The sequence below is a fragment of the Microcaecilia unicolor genome, chromosome 8 (genome assembly GCF_901765095.1).
Source record: "Microcaecilia unicolor chromosome 8, aMicUni1.1, whole genome shotgun sequence".
Classification (NCBI taxonomy): Eukaryota; Metazoa; Chordata; class Amphibia; order Gymnophiona; family Siphonopidae; genus Microcaecilia; species Microcaecilia unicolor.
Genome location: NC_044038.1, coordinates 185,239,820 through 185,265,603, shown reverse-complemented (window position 1 = coordinate 185,265,603; position 25,784 = coordinate 185,239,820). Strand labels below are relative to the sequence as shown.

At 49.4% G+C, this 25,784-nt stretch overlaps 1 protein-coding gene across 3 annotated transcripts in view; it reads left to right on the top strand.

Annotated features, from left to right (window-relative positions):
- Positions 1 to 25,784, top strand: part of GRK6 (G protein-coupled receptor kinase 6) — an 82,900-nt gene that overhangs the window by 12,206 nt on the left and 44,910 nt on the right. The window contains exons 3-5 of one of the 3 annotated variants that reach the window (XM_030213209.1): positions 5,785 to 5,897; positions 19,568 to 19,645; positions 21,209 to 21,309. In XM_030213209.1, the coding sequence (XP_030069069.1) occupies positions 5,785 to 5,897; positions 19,568 to 19,645; positions 21,209 to 21,309 (292 nt within the window). Of the gene's footprint in view, positions 1 to 5,781; positions 5,898 to 19,567; positions 19,646 to 21,208; positions 21,310 to 25,784 lie in introns of all 3 variants that reach the window. The other 2 variants (XM_030213208.1, XM_030213210.1) reach the window with 2 other exon arrangements.

Here is a 25,784-nt window from a genome sequence, read left to right as displayed (position 1 = left end):
GGTCATGTGCTGCCGGAAACTCCTCAGTATGTTCTCTATCTCAGCAGGTGGTGGTCACACACAGCAGCAGCTCTGGCTAGGCCTCCAAGCCTAATCCTTAGGTTTTGTTGAGGCCTGGGGTTGAGGGCTCTTTTGAGCAAGTGCAAACCTGGTGGTGCCAGGTCCCTCCTTTTCTCCCCCCTCCCGCTGGCTCCGTTTAAAAAAAAAAAAAAAAAATTTTTAAACGTCTTTAAAGGCGTTTAATTCGACGTTTCTTTAAACGTTCATTGCAGCTACTCACTGGGACACCAGTTCGTTACAGCTCGGAGCGGCAAGCAGGTAATTTTACCTTTTTATAGCGGGCAGGGGGTTCCCCGATTCTTCTCCTCGTGGCATATGGCGTCGGAGGGCGAGGGCGCAAAGGGTCGCTCCCCGGATCGCTGGAGCGCTTCTAGAGGGGATGCGGGGGTTTTACAACCTGATTCGCCCTTGATGGGTGACAGTTTAGTGACCGATGAATGTCCCGGTCGTTCCTCCGGCGTGGCGGTTTTTTCCCGCCATAAACGCCCATCCCCCGCTCCTCGCCTCCGCCATCTTGGCCGGCCACGCGGCTCGGACGGCTTCTTCGTGGGCCGCCCTTGAGGTTGGAGACATTAATGCCATGAACGCCCTTAATTTGGGCGACGGCACAAAGCGGCTAAAGTTAAGCGCCGTTCTTCCCGCGCGGCTCCTTCGCGGAGTTTCGCGCCGGACGCCATTTTGGATGCGCAGCATGTCTCTCCCCCGCTATTGCGAGCGCCGGTTGAGAGTGCGTCTAGGGCTGTTGCCCAGGCTGCGGAAGTGCACAGTCTGGGGGGTTTCTCCCCCGAGTTTGTTTTGCTGCTGCATCAGGCTTTCCTCATGCAAAACGCTGCCCCTGCTCCCTCTTCTGATAAAGAGGTTGAGGTTCCCAGAGGTAAACGCCCTCGGGTTGATTTCCAGGCCTTGGAGGACTTTGTCTCCTCCGATGTAGATGAGGGCAGCGTGTCTGAGGTCTCCCAACGGTCCTTTGCGGATTCCTTGGAGGAGATAGATCCCCGCTCGGATGGAGCGGATGACCCCTCTGCAGCGCGGCTTTTTAGCCCAGAGGATTTGCCCAACCTGTTGTTACAGGCCATGGACACTTTGAAGATTTCCTCTCCGGAGGACGTCTCTCCCTCAGCCCCTGTTGGCTCTGCCATTATGCTGGGGACGAAGCGCCCGCCTAGATCCTTCCACGTGCATGAGCCATGCGGCTCAATGGGATGTCCCGGAAACGAGCCTTAAAGTGGCTAGGGCTATGTCCCGCCTCTATCCTTTGGCTGTGAGTGAACGTGAGGCCTATCTGTGGCCTACCGTGGATTCTTTAATCACTGCGGTGACTAAGAAAACGGCGTTGCCGGTGGAAGGTGGCACGGCCCTAAAGGACGCCCAAGACAGAAGATTGGAGGCGGCCTTAAGGTCGTCCTTTGAGGCAGCTGCTTTAAGTTTGCAGGCCTCAGTTTGCGGCTCCTATGTGGCCAGGGCGTGCCTGACTATGGTGCAGCGGGCTTCCCCCTCGGATCTTTCCTTGAGGGCTGATTGGCCGGCCCTGGAATCGGGCTTAGCCTATTTGGCAGACTTGCTGTATGATGTCTTGAGAGCCTCAGCTAAAGGCATGGCTCAGACAGTCTCTGCGCGGCGGTGGCTTTGGCTGAAACATTGGTCTGCTGACCACGCCTCTAAATCCCGCCTGGCTAGATTGCCTTTTAAAGGCAAGCTGCTCTTTGGGGTCGAGCTGGACAAAATCGTGACCGATCTCGGCACGTCTAAGGGCAAGAAATTACCAGAGGTCAGAGCTCGGGCTAGTACTCGTCCCGGTACCTCCAGAGGACGGTTGCTGGAAGCCCGTCGGTACCCGCCCGGGCAAGTCGGGTTCCTCTGCCCCCTCTTCCTTCAAGAGGAATTTCTCCCCCAAGCAGCATTCCTTTCGCAGAGACCGCCGTCCCGGAGGTGCTCCCTCCAGTCCTCCCCCAGGGTCTCGTACCCAATGACGGGGCCTTGGTCCACGCCCCAGTGCAGATTGGAGGACGGCTGTCCTCGTTTCTGGGCGAGTGGACCACTATAACTTCAGACGCGTGGGTGCTGGAAGTCATCAGAGACGGCTACAAGCTAGAGTTCTGCCAACCCTTAAGAGACGGGTTTGTACTCTCTCCCTGCAAGTCTCCGGTCAAGCTGTGGCAGTGCAGCAGACCTTGGACAACCTGATCCGCCTGGGTGCGGTCGTTCCGGTGCCAAAAAATCAGATTGGCAAGGGACGTTACTCCATTTACTTTGTGGTTCCAAAGAAAGGAGGTTCTGTCCGGCCTATCCTCGACCTCAAAGGGGTCAATCGGGCCTGGAAAGTGAGGCACTTTCGCATGGAGACTCTCCGCTCTGTTATAGCGGCAGTGAAGGCAGGAGAGTTCTTGGCTTCCTTGGACATCAAGGAAGCGTACCTGCATATTCCCATCTGGCCTCCTCTCCAACGCTTTCTGCGTTTTACAGTCCTGAGACGACACTTCCAGTTCAGAGCCCTCCCTTTCGGGTTGGCTACTGCTCCGCGGACCTTTTCCAAAGTAATGGGGGTCATAGCGGCCTTCCTGCTAAAGGAAGGAGTACAAGTCCATCCTTATCTGGACGACTGGTTGATCCGAGCCCCCTCTTATGCAGAGTGCGGCAAAGCTATGGACCGGGTAGTTGCTCTTGTGAGCTCCCTGGGATGGATCATCAACTGGAAGAAGAGCCAGCTGCGCCCGACTCAGTCCCTGGAGTATCTGGGAGTTCGATTCGACACCCAAGTGGGCAGAGTGTTCCTGCCAGACAATCGGATTGTCAAGCTTCAGGCTCAGGTGGACTAGTTCCTAGTAGCCTCTCCTATTCGGGCTTGGGACTACGTGCAGCTGTTGGGCTCTATGACGGCCACGATGGAAGTAGTGCCCTGGGCCAGGGCTCATATGAGACCACTACAGCTATCTCTGCTGCTGCGCTGGACTCCGATGTCGGAGGATTATGCGGTGCGCCTTCCCGTGGACCCAGCAGTGCGCAAGGCGCTGAGCTGGTGGACGCAGACAGACAAGTAGTCTGCAGGATTGCCTCTGGTGACCCCGGAGTGGATTGTCGTCACGACAGACGCCTCTTTGATGGGCTGGGGAGCCCACTGCTTGGGAAGGACAGCGCAGGGGCTCTAGTCTCCTGCAGAGGCAAGTGGTCTATCAACCTCCTGGAACTCAGAGCCATTCGGTTGGTGTTATTGGAGTTCATCCCGGTACTGGTGTTGTAGCCTGTACGGGTCCTGTCGGACAATGCCACGGCTGTGGCCTATATCAACCGCCAGGGAGGTACCAAGAGCGCCCCTCTAGCCAAGGAGGCTATGAGTCTTTGCCAGTGGGCGGAAGCGAACCTGGAGCAGCTTTCAGCGGCCCACATTGCCGGAGTCATGAATGTCAAGGCGGACTTTCTCAGTCGCCATACCTTGGAGTCCGGAGAGTGGCAACTATCTGCTCAGGCGTTCTTGGACATCACGAAGCGCTGGGGCCAGCCGAGCCTAGATCTGATGGCGTCATCGGCCAATTGCCAACTGCCGCGCTTTTTCAGCAGAGGACGGGACCCTCGATCCCTGGGAGTAGATGCTCTTCTTCAACAGTGGCCGACACAAGAGCTCCTCTATGTGTTCCCGCCCTGGCCCATGTTGGGCAGGGTGCTAGACCGGGTGGCAAAGCATCCCGGCAGGGTAATCCTGGTGGGTCCGGATTGGCCCAGACGTCCCTGGTATGCGGACTTGATCAGGCTCTCAGTCGACGATCCTCTGCGGCTGTCAGTGGAGCAGGGCCTGTTACATCAGGGTCCCGTGGTGATGGAGGATCCCTCTCCCTTTGGTCTTACGGCCTGGCTATTGAGCGGCAGCGTCTGAGGAAGAAGGGCTTCTCAGACAAGGTCATCGCCACTATGCTGAGAGCGAGGAAGCGCTCTACTTCTACTGCTTACGCCAGGGTTTGGCGTATCTTTGCAGCATGGTGTGAAGCAGGCTCACTTTCTCCCTTCACTGCTCCAATTTCTTCAGTGTTGGCGTTCCTGCAAGAAGGTCTGGAGAAAGGCCTGTCGCTCAGTTCCCTTAAAGTCCAGGTAGCGGCTCTGGCTTGCTTCAGGGGCCGCCTGAAGGGTGCTTCCCTGGCTTCGCAGCCAGATGTGGTGCGCTTTCTCAAGGGAGTTAATCACCTGCGCCCTCCTCTGCACTCAGTGGTGCCTGCGTGGAATCTCAACCTGGTGCTAAGAGCATTGCAGAAGCCGCCTTTTGAACCCTTGTCGAGGGCCTCTCTGAAAGACCTGACGTTGAAAGCAGTCTTTTTGGTGGCTATCACTTCAGCCAGAAGAGTTTCCGAGCTCCAGGCGCTCTCATGTCGAGAGCCTTTTCTGCAGTTCACTGAGGCAGGAGTGACTATTCGCACAGTGCCTTCCTTCCTGCCCAAGATTGTTTCTCGCTTCCAGGTGAATCAGCAGCTCTGTCTCCCTTCCTTTCGTAGGGAGGACTACCCAGAGGAGTACTCCGCTCTTGAATATCTGGATGTGAGACGAGTCATCATCAGATACTTGGAAGTGACCAATGATTTCCGGAAATCGGATCATCTGTTTGTCCTGTTTGCAGGTCCTCGTAAGGGTCTGCAGGCTGCTAAGCCTACAGTGGCAAGATGGGTCAAGGAAGCCATTGCAGCGGCTTATGTGGCCGCGGGGAAGGTGCCGCCTATCCAGCTGAAGGCTCACTCCACGAGAGCTCAGGTGGCCTCGATGGCAGAGGCCGGATCCGTCTCCTTGGAAGAGATATGCAAGGCGGCAACGGGGGCTTCGGCTCATACATTCTCCAAGCATTACCGTTTGACTGTGGCTGCACGGGCGGAGGCCCGGTTTGGAGCTTCAGTGTTGAGGTCAGGGATTTCTATGTCCCGCCCTGGGTGAGTACTGCTTCGGTACATCCCACCAGTCTATGGATTGATCAGCTTGATGATATGGAAGGTAAAATTATGTATAATCATACCTGATAATTTTCTTTCCATTAATCACAGCTGATCAATCCATAGCCCCTCCCAGATATCTGTACTGTTTATATTCTGGTTGAATTTTAGGTTCAAGTTTAGCCTTCAGTTACTTCAGGAGGACTTCGTGTTCAAGTTCTTCTTTCACTTGGATTCTTCAAGAGTTGAGACGAGTTTGTGTTACAGTGAGCTGCTGCATTCCTCTCCCCTCCGTTTTACGGGGCTGGATTGAGACATAAATTCTGCCGGCACTCCCTCCCGCTTCGTGCGGCTGTAGGGCAGCTTTGTACCCCTCCCGCTTCGGCGGTGTTAGGGTCAGTCAGCTCCTCCCGCGGTTGCGGTTGCAGGATAAGCCAGATCCCCCCGCATCGGCGGGTGTGGTGTCCCTCCCCCGCTCCGCGGGGATGAGCTGGACGGATTCCCCTCCCCCACTTGTGTGGGGATGAGCTGGGTTAATTCCCCTCCCCCGTTTCGGCGGTGGTGAGCTGGGCAGAGTGTCCCTTCGTGGGTGTAATTCTCTAAGTGCTGAGTCCTGCGGATGGAGCTTTGATATCGACATACTGAGGAGTTTCCGGCAGCACATGACCACATATAGGGAGGCAAAAGTTTGCTCTCTATCTCCACCTGCTGGTAGATGGACACAACCCACCAGTCTATGGATTGATCAGCTATGATTAATGGAAAGAAAATTATCAGGTATGATTATACATAATTTTACCTTGTACTTGTAATTTAACAGAGAGAGATTACAAGAACCTGTGTGAACAGCAGCCGATTGGACGAATGCTCTTCCGTCAGTTCTGCGAAACACAGCCTGAGCTATCACGATGTGTAAAGTTCCTGGATGCTGTAGTAAGTAAGAAGTATTTTCGGAAAACAGCCAACTTTCTTTTGACTTTTTCAGTGTTAAGTGTGTGGAGATTCCGACAGTGGTGTGGGTTGAAATTGATAGAAGAAACTGAAGACAGTAATTAAAAATTCAGATATTTTTGTATTTCTCATGTCATAAAAAGAATGATCTACCTGGGGTGCTCTCCCTACCAGCACTGTTCATTATTCAAATATTGCCTTCTCCCCTCTTTGGCCGAGATGCACTAAACCTTAACGACCCTTTAACGAAGAAATTTTCAACCATAGCATGCATTAAAGGCCATTTTCCGACGACGCTAGCAGCTAATGAAAACGGAATGCAAACGAGTAACTACCATTGAAATGTGGACAATTCGGGATGCACTAACCATACTGACGATTGCAACGAATCATTTACCGTGATAAATTTAACGTGAGGTCAGACCTGTCGTTAAGGCCTGAGCTGTCATCTCCCCGCTTCCCCCTGCAGCATAAAAATCCAAGCTGGCAGGTTTAAAAACAAAAGTGAGATAAACAACACAAACACGCTTTCCCCTGCATAAAATTGAAAATCAAAACAAACATCAAAAAAGGATTGGGAGGGGGCAAAGGCGCTCATCAGGAGCGTCCTGTATGGATGGCCTTGCCCCCCTCCCCCCCCCCCCCCCCCCCCGCCCGAGGTCGCCACTGCTCCCCGCTTCTCCCTGTATTAAATAAAAACTCAAAATAAAAATCAAAACTTTTGCAGCACCGGGCCCCCCTCCCTTCCAGTCTCTCTCTTTCTCCTTCTCCCACCACTGCCCCGCCCCCCTGAGGTCGTCTCCACCAGGCCCCCCCTCCGCCTTTTTGGGCCCGCGCAGCGCTTCTCACCTTTTTGTGAAGGCGCTGCATGGGCAAGAAGAACAACAGCTGATCGATGCGAGTCTTCAGGACGTCTCTCCTTCCCTGACATGGGCACACCCCCGTCTGACGTAAGCAACCAACGTAGTTACTACGTCAGACGGGGGCGTGCCCAGGTCAGGGAAGGAGAGATGTCCTGAAGACTTGCGTCAATCAGCTGTTCCATATCATCATGCTGATCAATCCATAGACTGGTGGGTTGTGTCCATCTACCAGCAGGTGGAGATAGAGAGCAAACTTTGCCTCCCTATATGTGGTCATGTGCTGCCGGAAACTCCCCAGTATGTTCTCTATCTCAGCAGGTGGTGGTCACACACAGCAGCAGCTCTGGCTAGGCCTCCAAGCCTAATTTTTAGGTTTTGTTGAGTGCCTGGGGTTGAGGGCTCTTCTTGAGCAAGTGCAAACCTGGTGGCGCCAGGTCCCTCCTTTTCTCCCCCCTCCCGCTGGCTCCGTTGAAAAAAAAAAAAAATTTTTTTTGAACGTCCTTAAAGGCGTTTATTTCGACGTTTGTTTAAACGTTTATTGCAGCTACTCACTGGGACACCAGGTCGTTACAGCTCGGAGCGGAAAGCAGGTAATTTTTACCTTTTATAGCGGGCAGGGGGTTCCCCGATTGGTCTCCACGTGGCCTATGGCGTCGGAGGGCGAGGGCGCAAAGAGTCGCTCCCCGGATCGCGTGTGCGCTTCTAGAGGGGATGCGGGGGTCTTAAAGTCTGATCGCCCTTGTTGGGTGACAGTTTCGTGACCGATGAGTGTCCCGGTCCTTCCTCCGGTGTGGCGGTTTTTCCCGCCATAAACGCCCATCCCCCGCGGCTCGCCTCCGCCATATTGGCCGGCCACGCGGCTCGGACGGCTTCTTCTTGGGCCGCCCTTGAGTTGGGAGACATTGATGCCATGAACGCCCTTAATTTGGGCGACGGCACAAAAGCGGCTAAAGTTAAGCGCCGTTTATCCCGCGCGGCTCCTTCGCAGAGTGTTGCGCCGGACGCCATCTTGGATGCGCAGCATGTCTCTCCCCCGCTCTTGCGAGCGCCGGTTGAGGGTGCGTCTAGGGCTGTAGCCCAGGCTGCGGAAGTGCACAGTCTGGGGGGTTTCTCCCCCGAGTTTGTTTTGCTGCTGCATCAGGCCTTCCTTATGCAAAACGCTGCCCCTGCTCCCTCGTCTGGTAAAGAGGTTGAGGCCCCCGGAGGTAAACGCCCTCGGGTTGATTCCCAGGCCTTGCAGGACTTTGTCTCCTCCGATGTAGATGAGGGCAGCGTATCTGAGTTCTCCCGACGGTCCTTTGCGGATTCCTTGGAGGAGACGGATCCCCGCTCGGATGGAGCGGATGACCCCTCTGCAGCGCGGCTCTTTAGCTCAGAGTATTTGCCCAACCTGTTAATGCAGGCCATGGGCATTTTGAAGATTTCCTCTCCGGAGGACGTCTCTCCCTCAGCCCCTGTTGGCTCTGCCATTATGCTGGGGACGAAGCGCCCGCATAGAACCTTCCACGTGCATGAGGTCATGCACACCTTAATTTCGGCTCAATGGGATGTCCCGGAAGCGAGCCTTAAAGTGGCTAGGGCTATGTCCCGCCTCTATCCTTTGCCTGAAAGTGAACATGAGGCCTATCTGTGGCCTACCGTGGTTTCTTTAATCACTGCGGTGACTAAGAAAACGGCGTTGCCGGTGGAAGGTGGCACGGCCCTAAAGGACGCCCAAGACAGAAGATTGGAGGCGGCCTTAAGGTCGTCCTTTGAGGCGGCTGCTTTAAGTTTGCAGGCCTCAGTTTGCGGCTCCTATGTGGCCAGGGCGTGCCTGTCTATGGTGCAGCGGGCTTCCCCCTCGGATCATTCCTTGAGGGCTGATTGGCCGGCCCTGGAATCGGGCTTAGCCTATTTGGCAGACTTGCTGTATGATGTCTTGAGGGCCTCAGCTAAAGGCATGGCTCAGACAATCTCTGCGCGGCGGTGGCTTTGGCTGAAGCATAGATCTGCTGACCACGCCTCTAAATCCCGCCTGGCTAGATTGCCTTTTAAAGGCAAGCTGCTCTTTGGGGTCGAGCTGGACAAAATCGTGACCGATTTCGGCACGTCTAAGGGCAAGAAGTTACCAGAGGTCGGGGCTCGGGCTAGTGCTCGCCCCGGTACCTCCAGAGGACGGTTTCAGGAAGCCCGTCGGTACCGCCCGGGCAGGTCGGGCTCCTCTGCCCCCTCTTCCTTCAAGAGGAACTTCTCCCCCAAGCAGCATTCCTTTCGCAGAGACCGCCGTCCCGGAGGTGCTCCCTCCGGTCCTCCCCTAGGGTCTTGTACCCAATGACGGGGCCTTGGTCCACGCCCCAGTGCAGATTGGAGGACGGCTGTCCTTGGTTCTGGACGAGTGGACCACAATAACTTCAGACGCTTGGGTGCTGGAAGTCATCAGAGACGGCTACAAGCTAGAGTTCTGCCGACCCTTAAGAGACGGGTTTGTACTCTCTCCCTGCAAGTCTCCGGTCAAAGCTGTGTCAGTGCAGCAGACCTTGGACAATCTGATCCGCCTGGGTGCGGTCTTTCCGGTGCCAGAAAATCAGCTTGGCAAGGGACGTTACTCCCATTTTTGTGGTACCAAAGAAAGGAGGTTCGGTACGGCCTATCCTCGACCTCAAAGGGGTCAATCAGGCACTTTCGCATGGAGACCCTCCGCTCTGTTATAGCGGCAGTGAAGGCAGGAGAGTTCCTGGCATCCTTGGACATCAAGGAAGCGGACTTGCATATTCCCATCTGGCCTCCTCATCAACGCTTTCTGCGTTTTGCAGTACTGGGCCGACACTTCCAGTTCAGAGCCCTCCCGTTCGGGTTGGCTACTGCTCCGCGGACCTTCTCCAAAGTAATGGTGGTCATTGCGGCCTTCCTGAGGAAGGAAGGAGTACAAGTCCATCCTTATCTGGACGACTGGTTGATCTGAGTCCCCTCTTATGCAGAGTGCGGCAAAGCTGTGAACCGGGTGGTTGCTCTTTTGAGCTCCCTGGGGTGGATCATCAACTGGGAGAAAAGCCAGCTGCGCCCAACTCAGTCCCTGGAATATCTGGGAGTTCGATTCGACACCCAAGTGGGCAGAGTGTTCCTGCCAGACAATCGGATTGTCAAGCTTCAGGCTCAGATGGACCAGTTACTAGTAGCCTCTCCTCTTCGGGCTTGGGACTATGTGCAGCTGTTGGGCTATGACGGCCACGATGGAAGTAGTGCCCTGGGCCAGGGCTCATATGAGACCACTACAACACTCTCTGCTGCAGCGCTGGACTCCGATGTCGGAGGATTATGCTGTGCGCCTTCCCTTGGACCCAGCAGTGCGCAAGGCGCTGAGCTGGTGGACGCAGACAGACAAGTTGTCTGCAGGAATGCCTCTGGTGACCCCGGAGTGGATTGTCGTCACGACGGACGCCTCTTTGTCGGGCTGGGGAGCCCACTGCTTGGGAAGGACAGCGCAGGGGCTCTGGTCTCCTGCAGAGGCAAAGTGGTCTATCAACCTCCTGGAACTCAGAGCCATTCGGTTGGCGCTTTTGGAGTTCATCCTGGTACTGGCGTTGAAGCCTGTACGGGTCCTGTCGGACAATGCCACGGCTGTGGCCTATGTCAACCGCCAGGGAGGTACCAAGAGCGCCCCTCTAGCCAAGGAGGCCATGAATCTATGCCAGTGGGCGGAAGCGAACCTGGAACAGCTGTCAGCGGCCCACATTGCCGGAGTCATGAATGTCAAGGCGGACTTTCTCAGTCGCCATACCTTGGAGCCCGGAGAGTGGCAGCTATCTGCTCAGGCGTTCTTGGACATCACGAAGCGCTGGGGCCAGCCGAGCCTAGATCTGATGGCGTCATCGGCCAATTGCCAACTGCCGCGCTTTTTTCAGCAGAGGACGGGACCTTCGCTCCCTGGGAGAGATGCTCTTCTCCAACAGTGGCCGACACAAGAGATTCTCTATGTGTTCCCGCCCTGGCCCATGTTGGGCAGGGTGCTAGACCGGGTGGCAAAGCATCCGGGCCGGATAATCCTGGTGGGTCCGGATTGGCCCAGACGTCCCTGGTATGCGGACTTGATCAGGCTCTCAGTGGACGAACCTCTGCGACTGCCAGTGGAGCAGGGCCTGTTACATCAGGGCCCCGTGGTGATGGAGGATCCCTCCCCCTTTGGTCTTACGGCCTGGCTATTGAGCGGCAGAGTCTGAGGAAGAAGGGCTTCTCAGACAAGGTCATCGCCACTCTGCTGAGAGCGAGGTAGCCCTCTACTTCTACTGCTTACGCCAGGGTTTGGCGTACCTTTGCAGCGTGGTGTGAAGCAGGTTCACTTTCTCCATTTACTGCTCCAATTTCTTCAGTGCTGGCGTTCCTGCAAGAAGGTCTGGAGAAAGGCCTGTCGCTCAGTTCCCTGAAAGTCCAGGTAGCGGCCCTGGCTTGCTTCAGGGGCCGCCTGAAGGGTGCTTCCCTGGCTTTGCAGCCAGATGTGGTGCGTTTCCTCAAGGGAGTTAATCACCTGCGCCCTCCTCTGCACTCAGTGGTGCCTGCGTGGAATCTCAACCTGATGCTAAGAGCCTTGCAAAAGCCGCCTTTTGAACCCTTGTCGAGGGCATCTCTGAAAGACCTGACGTTGAAAGCAGTCTTTTTGGTGGCTATCACTTCAGCCAGAAGAGTTTCCGAGCTCCAGGCACTCTCTTGTCGAGAGCCTCTTCTGCAGTTCACTGAGGCAGGAGTGACTATTCGCACAGTGCCTTCCTTCCTACCCAAGATTGTTTCTCGCTTCCATGTGAGTCAGCAGCTCTGTCTCCCTTCCTTTCGTAGGGAGGACTACCCAGAAGAGTATTCTGCTCTCAAATATCTGGATGTGAGACGGGTCATCATCAGATATTTGGAAGTGACCAATGATTTCCGGAAATCGGATCATCTGTTTGTCCTGTTTGCAGGTCCTCGTAAGGGTCTGCAGGCTGCTAAGCCTACAGTGGCAAGATGGGTCAAGGAAGCCATTGCAGCGGCTTATATGGCCGCGGGGAAGGTGCCGCCTATCCAGCTGAAGGCTCACTCCACTAGAGCTCAGGCGGCCTCGATGGCAGAGGCCGGGTCCGTCTCCTTGGCAGAGATATGCAAGGCGGCAACTTGGGCATCGGCCCATACATTCTCCAAGCATTGCCGCTTGACTGTGGCTGCTCGGGCGGAGGCCCGGTTTGGAGCTTCAGTGTTGAGGTCAGGGATTTCAATGTCCCGCCCTGGGTGAGTACTGCTTCGGTACATCCCACCAGTCTATGGATTGATCAGCATGATGATATGGAAGGTAAAATTATGTATCATACCTGATAATTTTCTTTCTATTAATCATAGCTGATCAATCCATAGCCCCTCCCAGATATCTGTACTGTTTATATTCTGGTTGAATTTTAGGTTCAAGTTTAGTCTTCAGTTCCTTCAGGAGGACTTCGTGTTCAAGTTTTTTCACTTGGATTCTTCAAGAGTTGAGACGAGTTTGTGTTACAGTGAGCTGCTGCATTCCTCTCCCCTCCGTTTTACGGGGCTGGATTGAGACTTAAATTCTGCCGGCACTCCCTCCCGCTTCGTGCGGCTGTAGGGCAGCTTTGTACCCCTCTCGCTTCGGCGGTGTTAGGGTCAGTCAGCTCCTCCCGCGGTTGCGGTTGCAGGATAAGCCAGATCCCCCCGCATCGGCGGGTGTGGTGTCCCTCCCCCGCTCCGCGGGGATGAGCTGGACGGATTCCCCTCCCCCACTTGTGTGGGGATGAGCTGGGTTAATTCCCCTCCCCCGTTTCGGCGGTGGTGAGCTGGGCAGAGTGTCCCTTTGTGGGTGTAATTCTCTAAGTGCTGAGTCCTGCGGATGGAGCTTTGATATCGACATACTGAGGAGTTTCCGGCAGCACATGACCACATATAGGGAGGCAAAGTTTGCTCTCTATCTCCACCTGCTGGTAGATGGACACAACCCACCAGTCTATGGATTGATCAGCTATGATTAATGGAAAGAAAATTATCAGATATGATACATAATTTTACCTTGTTCTTGCCCATGCAGTGCCTTCACACAGAGGTGAGAGGCGCTGCGCGGGCCCGGTTAGGCGGAGGGGGGGCCCGGTGGAGGGGGGGAGCGGTGGTGACGACCTCAGGGGGGCAGGGCACGGGGGCGGAAGATGGCGGGAGGCGGAGCAGTGGTGGGGGAAGGAGAAAGAGAGAGACCGGAAGGGAGAGGGGCCCGGCGCTGCAAAAGTTTTGATTTTTATTTTGAGTTTTTATTTATGTTTAAACGATTTTATTGAGAATACAGCCAAATAAACATTGTCATACAAGCTCTACATTTCACACATTTCGAGTCTTGATATAATTATACAGTGAGTTATTAAACAGCCTTCAATATTTGAACTTTATATTCCAACCTGGTATTATTTTATTTGCTATTAATGATCCACGTTTTTAACAATAATTGAACCACCTTACAGCGTGGATCTAAATATGTCCCCTCTAACTCACCCATACCAGAAATCACCCTATATCCTACTCAATGATCTTCATATATAATACTCTCCTTACAAAGAAGGGCTCGCAAAGTATCAGCTATTATAACTATATTGAATAAAGAACAATATTCCAATATAAGCGGTCTAGAAGAGCCCGAAGATACAAGATCTCTCTCCTCACTCAACCCTTTATCCATCCTGTACCTACCCCCCTCCCCCCCCCCTCAGCTTAACTTCCCTCCCCCCCTCCCTCCTTATTCCCCCCCCCCTGAAGGAACGTTACCCAATCAACCTAGGAAGTTCATCTTGCGTTTAGAAGTAAGCTCCGACCTCTGGGATTTAAGGTGCCTAGATAGGGGCCCCAGATGGCTAAAAACGTAACTCTCCTTCTTTGTGAGTGTCTAATCTCTTCAGCCTCCCAAGAAGCCAGCTGATGTAGCTGGCTTCTCCAGTGCCAATATGCTGGTGGGTCTTTAACCGTCCAATATTGTAATATACATTTTCTTGCCAGTAAGCACATCTTACGAATCAGCAATACTTCAAAACGATTCTGTCCTCGAAAAGCATCGGGGAGGTCTAAGATTACTTGTTCAACTGTCTTTCTGGTTTTAATACCCAATCTCCCTTCCCAAAAGCCCCAAACCTGAGTCCAGAACCTTTTCACTCGAGTGCAACTCCAAAACATATGTAGGAATGTGCCTGGACTCTTTCCGCATTTAATACAATTTGGGCTGCGCCCGCCTCCCATGTGAGCAAGTTGTGAAGTTGTCACATACCCTCTGTGGATACATCGGTATGCACATTCTCTTAAACGAGCATCTGTTACCAACAGGGGTATGCGCGCCACTACCCTCGGCACTTCCCAAGACACTAATTCAAAATTCAATTCTCTTTCCCATGCTTGTTTCAACGGCCCATAATCTCTCGGGGGTTGCCATCTAGTTAGTGCTTTACAAAGCAGGGAGACAGAAATTTCTCCCTCGCCCAGTGATTGAAAAAAATCTCTTAGTTTATCTCCCACTCGCCCGGTCAAAGCAGTCTCTGGCAGTGACGCCACATAATGTTGTATCTGTTTTATCGCAAATCTGTTACCCCAAGAGTCTCCCACCTTGCTCAACAAGTCCCTGGTTGAACGGGGCTGCCCATCTCCATCTAGCAGATCAGCTAAGCATATTAGTCCCCGTCTCGCCCAGTCTACGAAGTGCCGGCTTGACATCCCAGGTAGAAACTCACAGTTCCCACATATTGTAAGCTGGTCTGATGCTGCCGGGTCTCCCCCAAGTTGGCATACGAGCTTTTTCCACGCCTCTCTCAGCGGACGCACCAACACGCTTCTGCGCACTCCCTCTGGTATACTACTTATTTTATGGTGTAGCAATGAGAAAAGTTGACAAGGAGCTAGGTATGCTGTCTATAGTGTAGTAGGGGTGTATCGCTGCAGTTTTAAAAACCAATCCCCTAAGTGACGCAATTGGCATGCCTGATTGTATAATGCTAAGTCCGGCATTCCCACCCCCCCCTGTCTCCAATTACCGATTAAGTAGGGAAATCGGACTCGTGGCTTCTTACCCTTCCAACAAAACTTAGATGCTAGTGCGTAAAAGCTTTGCAAGTCTTTCCGACGTATCCAAATTGGTATCGCTTGTAGAACATAAAGCCACCTAGGGAAAAGAACCATCTTTATTAAATTAATTCTACCCATCAGCGATAGTGGCAAATCCATCCAGCCCTGTAACACATTCCTGGTCTCCCTCAGCAACCAGGAGACATTTAGATCATATAAACGTGAAGTGTCCATAGGTAATAAGAATCCCAAGTATGTAAAAGCATTCTGCGCCTTTCTCAGCGGAAATTCACCCCTCCAATCTCTCCATATCTCCCCCGAGGAGGCCAGGGCTTCCGATTTTTCACGGTTCAATCGAAACCCCGCATAATCTCCATATTCTGAAAAGATTTCCAGCAGCGCTTCCAACGAGTCCTGCGGATTCGTCAGATGAACCAAAATATCGTCGGCGAAGGCGGCCACCTTAAACATCTCCCTCCCTATCTTTATGCCTTCTATTTCCGGTTGCTCCATTATATCTCTCAATAAAGGATCTAACGTTAGTACGAACAAAAGAGGCGATAGAGGACAGCCCTGCCGCGTTCCCCTTCCTATGGCGAAGTCTGATGTTACAAGCCCATTAACCGAGACTCGGGCTCTCGGGTGCGAGTAAAGTGCTTTTATCCCTGAAAGAAATCTGCCCGAAAATCCGTATTTCCGAAGAACCGCATATAGAAAGTCCCAGCGAACCCGATCAAAAGCTTTTTCCGCGTCAAAGCTTATTAATAGGGACTTTTTATTCCCTCTGCTGCTAGTCTCTAAAGAGGCCAGAACTTTGCGGACATTTTTAGCAATTGTACGACCCTTCACGAATCCTGCTTGAGATTCATGTATCAATTTAGGTAGAATTTTTGCTAATCTGTTTGCCATGATTTTAGCTAGTAACTTAATCTCAAAATTTAAGAGCGAAATCGGCCGATACGATGCTGCCAGTTCTGGGTCCTTCCCTTTCTTAGAAATTACAATGATACATGCGGTATTTAAGTTGGGGGGCACTTGCTCTTGTTCTATTAAAGTATTAAACATCGATGTTAGGGGCTCTGCTATCTCTTCCCCCATAAGTTTGTAAAATTCCGCTCTATAGCTGTCCACTCCAGGTGCTTTGAGCAATTGGCTTTGATTAATGGCCAAGAACACCTCCTCTGTTGTGATTAGATCACTAAGTTTCTGCTCATCTTGCATAGTTAGCCGTGGTAAGTTTAACTGCTCCAAATATGAGTCTCCCGACAGACCTTCATCCTGTGGGCTCTCATACAACTTACTATAGTAATTGTAAAAAATGTCACTAATTCCCTGATCTGTGGTAATTCGTCTATTCTGCTCATTTTTCATGGTTATTATCCTAGTTTTCCCTTGCTTCGCCGCAATTAGTCGCGCCATCAACCGCCCCCCTTTATTGCCGTGCTTATAGAGTTGGTATTTATAATAATTCTGTGCCTTCACAGCTTTTTGGTGAAGGAGTTCGTTCAACGCTGTTTGCAAGGAGAGTAATTGTTGTTTACTCTCTAAAGAGGGTTGTCGGCCATATCTCCTCCTCGCCTTACCCACTAATTGACTCAATCGTAAGATTTCCTGGAGTCTCGCTTTACGTTTATGGGCCTTATAACTTATTATTTCCCCCCTAAACACTGCCTTAGCCGTTTCCCAGTAAAGAATTGGGCTTTCCACGTACGGCTCATTATGTCTCTTGTAATCGTTCCAGCTGCGAAGCATAGAGGCCTTAAAAACTGGGTCTCGGTATAGCTCTACAGGGAATGTCCATCTATTGCCTCCTCCCTGTCTCTGCTTTGGCAACCATCTCATTTCCACCCATGCATGGTCTGAGATTACAGTGGCCCCTATTATTGCATTGGACACTGAGCCAAACAACTGTTCCGAAACCAACAAGTAGTCGATGCGTGCCTGTGTACCATGCACTCTAGATAAATGAGTGTAGTCTCTCCCTTGCGGATCGAGAGTCCGCCAAACGTCCACCAGCCCCATCTGTCGACAGAGATTAGGCAGCCCCCGATTCTCCTGCCCAGGAGTATAACCTCTAGGCCCAGTACTATCCATCAGAGGGTCCATTACTGTATTGAAATCCCCCCCTAGTATTATGGGTAGAGGGCTTTGTTGTAACAGCGTCTCCATAATCATTTTGTAAAATTTCCTACTGTATTGATTTGGGGCATATATATTCCCAAACAACACTGTTTGGCGGTCTATGGTAGCCTCAACAATCAAAAACCTCCCCCCTGGGTCAGTGTATCTAACATCCAATTTATCTACTATCCCTTTTCTAAACAAGATGGCAACCCCTCCTTTCTTCCCTTGTGCCGCCGCAGAAGTGCACTCCCCCACCCACCAAGTGCGCAATTTCTTGTGTTCTTCATTTGACAAGTGTGTTTCTTGTAATAATGCTATATCTACTTTATGTCGTTGTAAATGCTGTAGAATTTTGGAACGTTTAACCGGGGATGAAATCCCTCCTACATTCCATGTAACAACCTTCAAAGGACCTTACTTCTATTTGATATCATTCCTTGCAGATTATACCATTCTTGCTTTAAAGGGGAGCGTCCCAGCCTCCGCCCCCCCTCTGTTTCCGTGTTGTCACGTAAGCTTCCCTTCCTTATATCTACATTGCACATCCTCCAGGTCTCAGTTCCTCCCCCCCCAACCCCCCCACCCTCATATTCTCCCCCCCCCCCCTAACTAACCCCAATCCCCTTTGGTAATTCCCCCAACCCCAAAATGGGGTCATCACGTATAACGTCCCTTACCCCCCACCCTCTTGTAAACTCCTTCCCCCCCTCTCTATTACAACAACAGAAAATGAATTATAGGTGCTTCAAACTCTCTGCATATTAACATTTTTATATTCAAATTCAACAACAGTTTCACCCTTCAAACCTTCTCTTTTCTTCAACAAGATGCTGGGTTGAACCTTCTTCATTAGAGTTTTTAGAGAACCAGCAGCTCAACCCAGTATGTGGTCTCTGACGATCCCAAACAGCTTGCACAAAATAAATCCCCACTGCACCTCAGCAAGGCTTCTCGCCTATTCAGCTGTTTTGTCTCCAATTAGTTTCTCGCAGCTAGCCAATAAATCCAGCACTGAACATGTTAATAATCTTCAGAGTTTAAGCTTAATGATTTGTAATCCATGCTTACTAAGACTTCAGCATTGACTTTGACTTTTTTGTCTGATTCAACCTCCCATGTTCGTTTTACAGTCAACGCTCTTCAATGGATCTCAGGAAGGCCTGCGCCTTTTCCACTGAGGTATAAATTGTTGTCTCCGTTTGGTAGGTGACCCGCAGCTTCGCCGGGTATTGCAGGGCAAAACGGATCTTCTTTTCATATAACTTCGTGCAGACCGGGGAAAACTTCCTCCGGCTGCATCGCAACTGCTGCTGAATAATCCTGAAAACATAAAATTTTCTTATTTTCGTAGCGCAGTTCTTGATCTTTTCTTAGTGCCTGCAATATAGCCTCTTTGTGTGCAAAGTTTAATAGTCGACAGATCACCACTCGGGATTTCACAGTATCTGGATGTCTGGGACCCACCCGATGTGCTCTCTCCACATGGAGGGTTCCCAAGTCTGTTGGTAATTGCAGCTGTTTTAAAAGCCAGGTTTCCAGAAAAGCTCTCAGATTAGTAGATTCCAACGCTTCTGGTAGCCCCACGAATCTCAGGTTGTTTCTACGGGATCTATTTTCAAGATCCTCTAGCTTCTCTTCATAAATCTCTAGTTGGTTTTTAAGCTTCGCATTTTCCACCTCCATTCATGAGACTTTTTCCTCCAAGGCCCCCTGGCGCTGTTGGAACTCCGCCAGATCTTTATTTAGTTGCTCCAGGTTTCCCTGGACTAGATCTAATTTGTTGTCAATCGGTCCCAGTCGCCTATCTAACAGCGGCTCCATGGCGCTGGTCACCTCCGCTAGCACCTCTGCCACCCATGCTGAGCTCACCGTGTGCACGGGCGGACTTGGCGGGGCCGCCATTTTGTCTTCGCTGCCTCGTGTTTTGTCTTTGGCGCTACGGACGTTTTTCGCTGCCATAATTAAAGTTTGAATCGTTCTGCTGTTGCGTCTTGATTTCCGATTTCGGAATTGCAAAATTGGGGGGTTCGCTGTCAAATTATTCACCTGATTTTGAGGGTTGAACGGGCAAGCCGGCAGGAGCGGGAAGGCTCAGCAACCGCTCCTGTTCATGACGTCACGTGACCCTCTTGAGTTTTTATTTAATACAGGGAGAAGCGGGGAGCAGCGGCGACCTCGGGCAGGGGGGGGGGCGGGGGGCAAGGCTGTCCATACAGGACGCTCCTGATGAGCGCCTTTGCCCCCTCCCGATCCTTTTTTGATGTTTGTTTATATTTTATGCAGGGGAAAGCGGGGAGCCACGTGTTTGTGTTGGTTTTTTTTGTTTTGTTTTGACGTTTGTGGCATGCGCAGAGCAGCCAGCATAACGCTTGGCTGCTCTGCGCATGCTTTAGGGGCCGATTACCGACGGGGATTACACCAATTTAACGAATCTTTAATGCATTGTACTTTACAATACCGTACCGAACATTAAAGACCTGGTTTTTTTTTGGTGCATTCTTCGTTTTTTAAAATTCGTTAAGGACTTTTACATTTTACATTTTTTTTCGTTTGGTTGATGCATCTGGGCCTTTGTTCCTAGCTCAGTTGTCTTTACCTTTTTCGTTTTCTTCCTTAATACAGGCCGAATATGAAGTGACTCCAGATGAGAAACGGAAGGATTGTGGACATTATCTGATTCGTACATATTTGAACCCCTCGGTAGGTAGTAGATCAGTGAAAGTTTTGCCATGAGAGATGTGGGGGTGAAGGAGTTAATTTTGTAAAGGTTTTTATTTTTTTTCCGCATGTAAGGACAACTTTCACACATGGAAATGGCCTGTTATAAAATTGGGCAAACATTTATGCACTCATGCAAGAAAGCTGTCCTTAGAGGCGTGTCGCATTTTGGCGTTCTGTGGGTGGAGAGTATGTGTGTCTTTATAAAATACACGGGTACATGCACAGTCCATGCATCTAGAACAGGTGTCAATTTGTGCATTTGCACATTAGTAGTCCTATTTATTTTACAAAGGCACATAGGCACTGCCGTTTAATTTTTCGGAACAAATGTGGCATAGTCGGAGAAATTATCCCCCTACACTCAGAACCTGCATAGCATATCACATGGGATTTGCATTCTTTATTCTTATATTTAGGATTACAGGGTACAGGCAGTAAATGACGGCAGATGAAGACCCACACGGTACATCCAGTCTGCCCAATAAAGGCGAAGCTACACCTTCCACTCTGTGCAGGATATACTCAAACATGCTTATTTATTTATTTATTAAACACTTATTTATTTATTAAACACTGGTTGGTAGTTTGCCGTCATGCCAACCACATATAGGTAGTTAAATATGAAATCTTCATCCATTCCGACCCTCCACTTATACCTCATACGATCACTATACAACTTTGTATTTGTTATCCACCGACTGGGCAAGCGCCTTTGATGGTACTATGTAAGCCACATTGAGCCTGCAAATAGGTGGGAAAATGTGGGGTACAAATGCAGCAAATAAAAATAACCAGAAGTATAGCTAACAGTATTTAATTTGCTAATCTCAGTATTAAGATGTTTCCCCTCCCCCTTGAGATGCACAGCACACTCACTCATAGTATTCAAAAATAAAGTGATATACAATACCCAGACTTGCTCTTCATCTGTCTTTTGCAATTGGCGGGACACAGACTATTGAAATCGGTCTGTCTGGCATTGGCCTTAGTTCCCTAATCCACACCTCTTTTGCAGGGACAGAATGATTTGTAGACTGGTGGAGGAGGGCACACTGATGGAAGGGATAGGATAAAGTGGTAGGGATGTGCCGGGATAGAGTGAATGTTAGGGGGATCACTGTGGCGATTAGTTAAAGATAAGGAGTTAGGGTACATGGTGATAAAACATAGAGGATAAGCTAGTAGAGAACGCTGACAGAAAGGTAAGGGATTTGGATTTAGCTCACGCAAGTCACTTTCAGGTGCAGTAGATATTTCCTGTTGGCTCACAATCAAAGTTTATACCTTAAGCAATGGAGGGTTAAATGAGCCGCCCAAGATCACAAAGAGCAGCAGTGGGATTTGAACCCTGGCTTCCCTGACGCTCAGCCTGCTGCTTCAACTCTAGGCTATTGACCCTAATCGGGACACATTGGGGATATAAGAAGGGTTAGAGGTAAAGTAATGGGGTTAGGGATGGTTGAGGCTAAGGTAGCAATGTAAACAGAGATGGAAGGTGTGATGTTGTGTAGAAATGGTATCTAATGTCTGTTTCTCTGGCAGTGTGAAGATTACATCTCTTTAGTGCCTCCTCAGATGTCTGGAGCATGTTCCGAAAGGCTGGATCAGGAGGCCTGCAAGGAACTCTTCAAACAATGTTCTAAGTGAGTAACAGTGAGAGAAAGTGGAAGGGCATTACCCGTGTTACATTGGTATCTTGAGAGTGGACACTCAGGCTCTGCCCTGCTTTACAATAACAAAATGTGGATACATTTCTTGTATGACCTATGCCAAATTTTCAGAGTTAGAGCATGCACATACTTCCCCCTTGAACATTGCTCTAGGAAAACTGTGTACCTTTACCCATGCTTTTTGGATGCACAATGTTTCTGGGTTAATTTACAGAAAAATCCTTGAATTTTCAAAAGGATGTCCATGAATGCAAACCTTACTCTAACTCCACCCTGGGAATGCTTCTGCTCACTCTTTACCCAGAGACTTTCCCTATAGTACTAGCACTTCATGAGAATATAGATGGAGATCTTACACAAGTAGAAAATTATGGACCGGTTGCCAGTATTCCATGGCTGACAAAACTAGTGGAGTTTGCTGTAAATATTCGATTTTCCTTATTTGTAAAAGAATCTAGTTATTTACATTTCTCTCAGCATGGATTTCGATCCATGCACAGTAGAGAAACTATGCAGCTAGTATTAACAACTGAGATAAAGAAATATCTATCTATAGGTGCAGAGGTTTTACCACTGCAGTCTGATATATCTGTGGCGTTGATACCAATCATGAACTGTTACTTTTTAGGCTGAGTGAAATAGGAATTGGAGGGACTGTCCTTGAATGATTCTCATCATTTCTGAGTTCTAAAGAATGGTGAGACATTTCACTAGTTGGAAATCGTATTGTGGAGTTCCTCAGGGTTCTCCCCTGTCGCCTCAACTTTTCAACGTTGATATAAGTCATCTGGGTGAATACTTGCAATCTTTCAATATCTTTTCTTTATCAAATGCTGATGACATCTTTGTTCTTTGAAAACAGCAAGGCAAACGACCTGCAAACTCCAAGATGAAAACCAACGAAGCAGATCAGTAGTAAAATCAAACAAGGTTTATTAGAAGGAGTGGCCTAGTGGTTAGGGTGGTGGACTTTGGTCCTGGGGAACTGAGTTTGATTCCCACTTCAGGCACAGGCAGCTCCTTGTGACTCTGGGCAAGTCACTTAACCCTCCATTGCTCCATGTAAGCCGCATTGAGCCTGCCATGAGTGGTGAAAGCGCGGGGTACAAATGTAAAAAAAAAAAGATCTAAAATATACTGCCCGACACAGGCTGTGTTTCACCCAGCAGGGCTGCATCAGGGGCTATAAAAAATCAAATAAAATATAACAACTAATTTATAACAAATATGTAAATAGATAAAACCAATATCACTAAATTGCACTAAAAATAAAACATTGATACAATATATAAAAGGCAAATAGATAAAAACATCTAGTTTTAAAAAAACTAATTTCACAAAGCAAATAGATAAAACACACAAAATCAATTTTTAAAAAAACGTATTTAAAAAATATATAAAACATATAAAATCAGTTTTACAGAATCCATCTTATTGGACTGCCCATATGATTTACATACACTTTAAGAAGTGATGACCATCTCTTTCACAAATTAAATAATTAAAATAACATATAAGTACACTCAAAAGCCAAAGATAGGACACCTACCTATTTATTGATCCTTACTAGAAATGGTACCGGTAATGTTAGTAAAAATCTAGCAAAGTAAAAAATCTGCAGAAATATATACTAGTAAAAAAGGCCCGTTTCTGATGCAAATGAAACGGGCGCTAGCAAGGTTTTTATCAGAGTGTGCACGTTTGAGAGAGAGTGAATGTGCGAGTGTGTGTGTGACAGAGTGAATGTCTCCCCCCTCCCCTCCCCCCCCTCCCAGTTTCAGAGAGCAGTGTTTGGTAATTATACAGGATTCCTACTGTGTTTTCCTTCACTGTTTATATTTGTCAGGACTCAGGAGCTGTGTTACAGAGAGAGCGAGGGCGGGGCAGACACTCATGGGGAAACTGGATATCTACACCGCTTCACACTTCCGGCTGGAGGCTTCATTTAGAACGTTGGTGGTGCCTTTTATATATAGAGATATGTGTTACATCTGTGCTCACCTCGCCCTCTGGTGGCCAGAACCGGTGGCTGCTATGGACTATCACCTGTTCCAGACTTTAGCCCAGTCCAGTCCGGATCTTCCAGGCTGCTGGATTTCTCTGTCTTGTTTGAACTTGCTCAGCTGGTTACCTGGTGATTGCTGCAGCTGTGAGCCTCAGTTGCTGCTGGGCTTATTAGCCATTTGGAAACTCTCTGCCTTTGCCTTTGCATCGTCTAAGGCCATGGTATGTTGGTGCTTGTTGCACTTCAGCCTGAGTTTGTTTCCTTGTTCTAGTTGCTTGCCTGAAGTTCTTCCCTGTTTCTAGTTAGTCTATGTTTAGTTTAGGGTTTGCTTGTTTCTTAGTCTTGCTCCTTGTTTATAGTTTTGTGTAGTGCTTAGGTTTCTGTGTTGTCTGTCTTCAGTGGCTGCTTGCAGCTTTTAGTTATTTCCCTTGTTTGTCAGTGTTTGTTTCCTGCTTTTGTGTCTGCTTGCAGCTCCCAGTTTTTGTCCCCTAGATTGTCCATTCCCTGCCTTGTGTTGTGTTGTCTTCTCTGTGAGTCCTGGCCCAGTTTCTTGCCCTGCAGCTGTCCCTGTATGTTCCTTTCCCCTCTGACCCTCAGTCCTGGTTCAGCCTAGTGGGTATCCAGTCTTGCCTTGTCCAGTAAGTCCTGCCGGCCACCTGCAGCCAGGAGCTCAACTCCTGGTGAAAAGTGGCCAAGTGCAGGTGAAGTTAAGGGTACCTGCTCTGCTTATTCCTGCTTGTTTGCCTCTGCCGCAACTCCAGTCCGGGGTTCCAGTCCTGTTCTGCCTAGTTTCTGGTGTGGGGTGGTTTTGCCTGCCACTGCCGCTCCTCGGCAGTGGCCCAAGGGCTCACAAACCTAGTTCCAGCTTTGAAAACGTGACAATATGAAAATTTTGCAGTTTAGCTTTTAAGTTGCCATTTTTCACCCAAACCTTCTTGATAATAGCTAATGCATGGTGTACTTTTTTAATTGAATAAATCATCAATGTAGCAGATATAAGTACACACAGGCATGATGTTTTTCATCTTTCCATTTTTCAATTTAGTCAGGAGAAGAGTTGACTTTTCCTGACCTCTTTCACCTAGCTAGGACTGTGGATAATTCAAACCAGATGACCTCTTAAACTGCAGACAAATCTCACTTGAAAAGTCAAGACAAAGATATTTTAAATAGAGAAATAGAAATTATTATTTAAACAGAATAAAACATATTTTAAAATAAGCAGAAATCAGAATTCCTTATAAGACAAAATCTAAATTATCTAGAATTATTTAAATCTACTCTATCTCCTTCTAAACAGCATTCAGCCTAATCTTTAAAAACTGCCTGCTTGCTAATCCCCTCGAGACTGTCAGTATGCCTTACTTAGAATGGCATCCAGATGTGGTAAATAATACCTATGAACCAGCCTTAACAATCCATCACTCAAAAAGGGACAAAGAAAGTTTCATTTCTCTCTGACCTTTCTAACCTCTAGTCTAGCAAAAGCTAGACATTTAAGTAATTAAAACCAGATGGCATTCTACCACTTTACAGGACTGAACCAAAATTAAACAGAATTAACAAATTAATATGATTTCTCTGCCCAGGCTGCCTCAGTATCTACACCCCTTTGCTCTCCAAGTGTGGAATACCGTGGTTCCAAGACCTGCTGGGAAGTCCGAGTTTCCTGTCAAAGTGACAAAAGGACCCGCTCCTCCCCTTGTTCCACCCAGCTCTCTCCACCATTTCCAAGCCCTCCGCAATGCGAGCAAATATGGATTGATTTTTACCCGTCCGAAGCCACTAGCCTGTGCCGTGTCTATAAGTACAAATGGATCTAGAGGAGCACACCAACTCTCCCAGAAATCTTCCGGAGAGAAGGTCGTCCCCCCGGAATGTAACTCATGTATCCAGCGCATCAGCGCTGCCAGATTGTATGCTCTGAGATCAGGCAGCCGAAGGCCCCCCTGTGTTTTATCTAGGACCAGTTTAGCAAATGAAATTCTGGGTCTCTTTGCATGCCATATAAACGAGGTAATTAAACTGCGATATTGACTCTCCTCCCGTTCGCGAACCCATAAGGGCACCATCTGTAAAGGGTATAATACTTTCGGTAGCAGTACCATTTTTACTAGAGCCACTCGCCCCATAAAACTGACTGGGAGATCTTTCCATTTGCAGCATAACTTCTTAATAGCTTCCAATCTTTCCACTACATTTTTCTTATACACCCATTCTACCTTTGCACTTAAGTACACTCCCAGATATTTGATCCCCTCCCTGGCCCATCCCAACGGGAAGTCTGACATCTGTACACATGCACAGGGGTGCGCCTCGGATTTTCCAAAGTTAATGCACAAACCCGAAAATTGACCAAACGTTTTAATAAGGTCCATCACTTGGAAGATACCTGTGGAAGCATTATCCACCAACAGCAACATGTCGTCAGCGAACATATTTA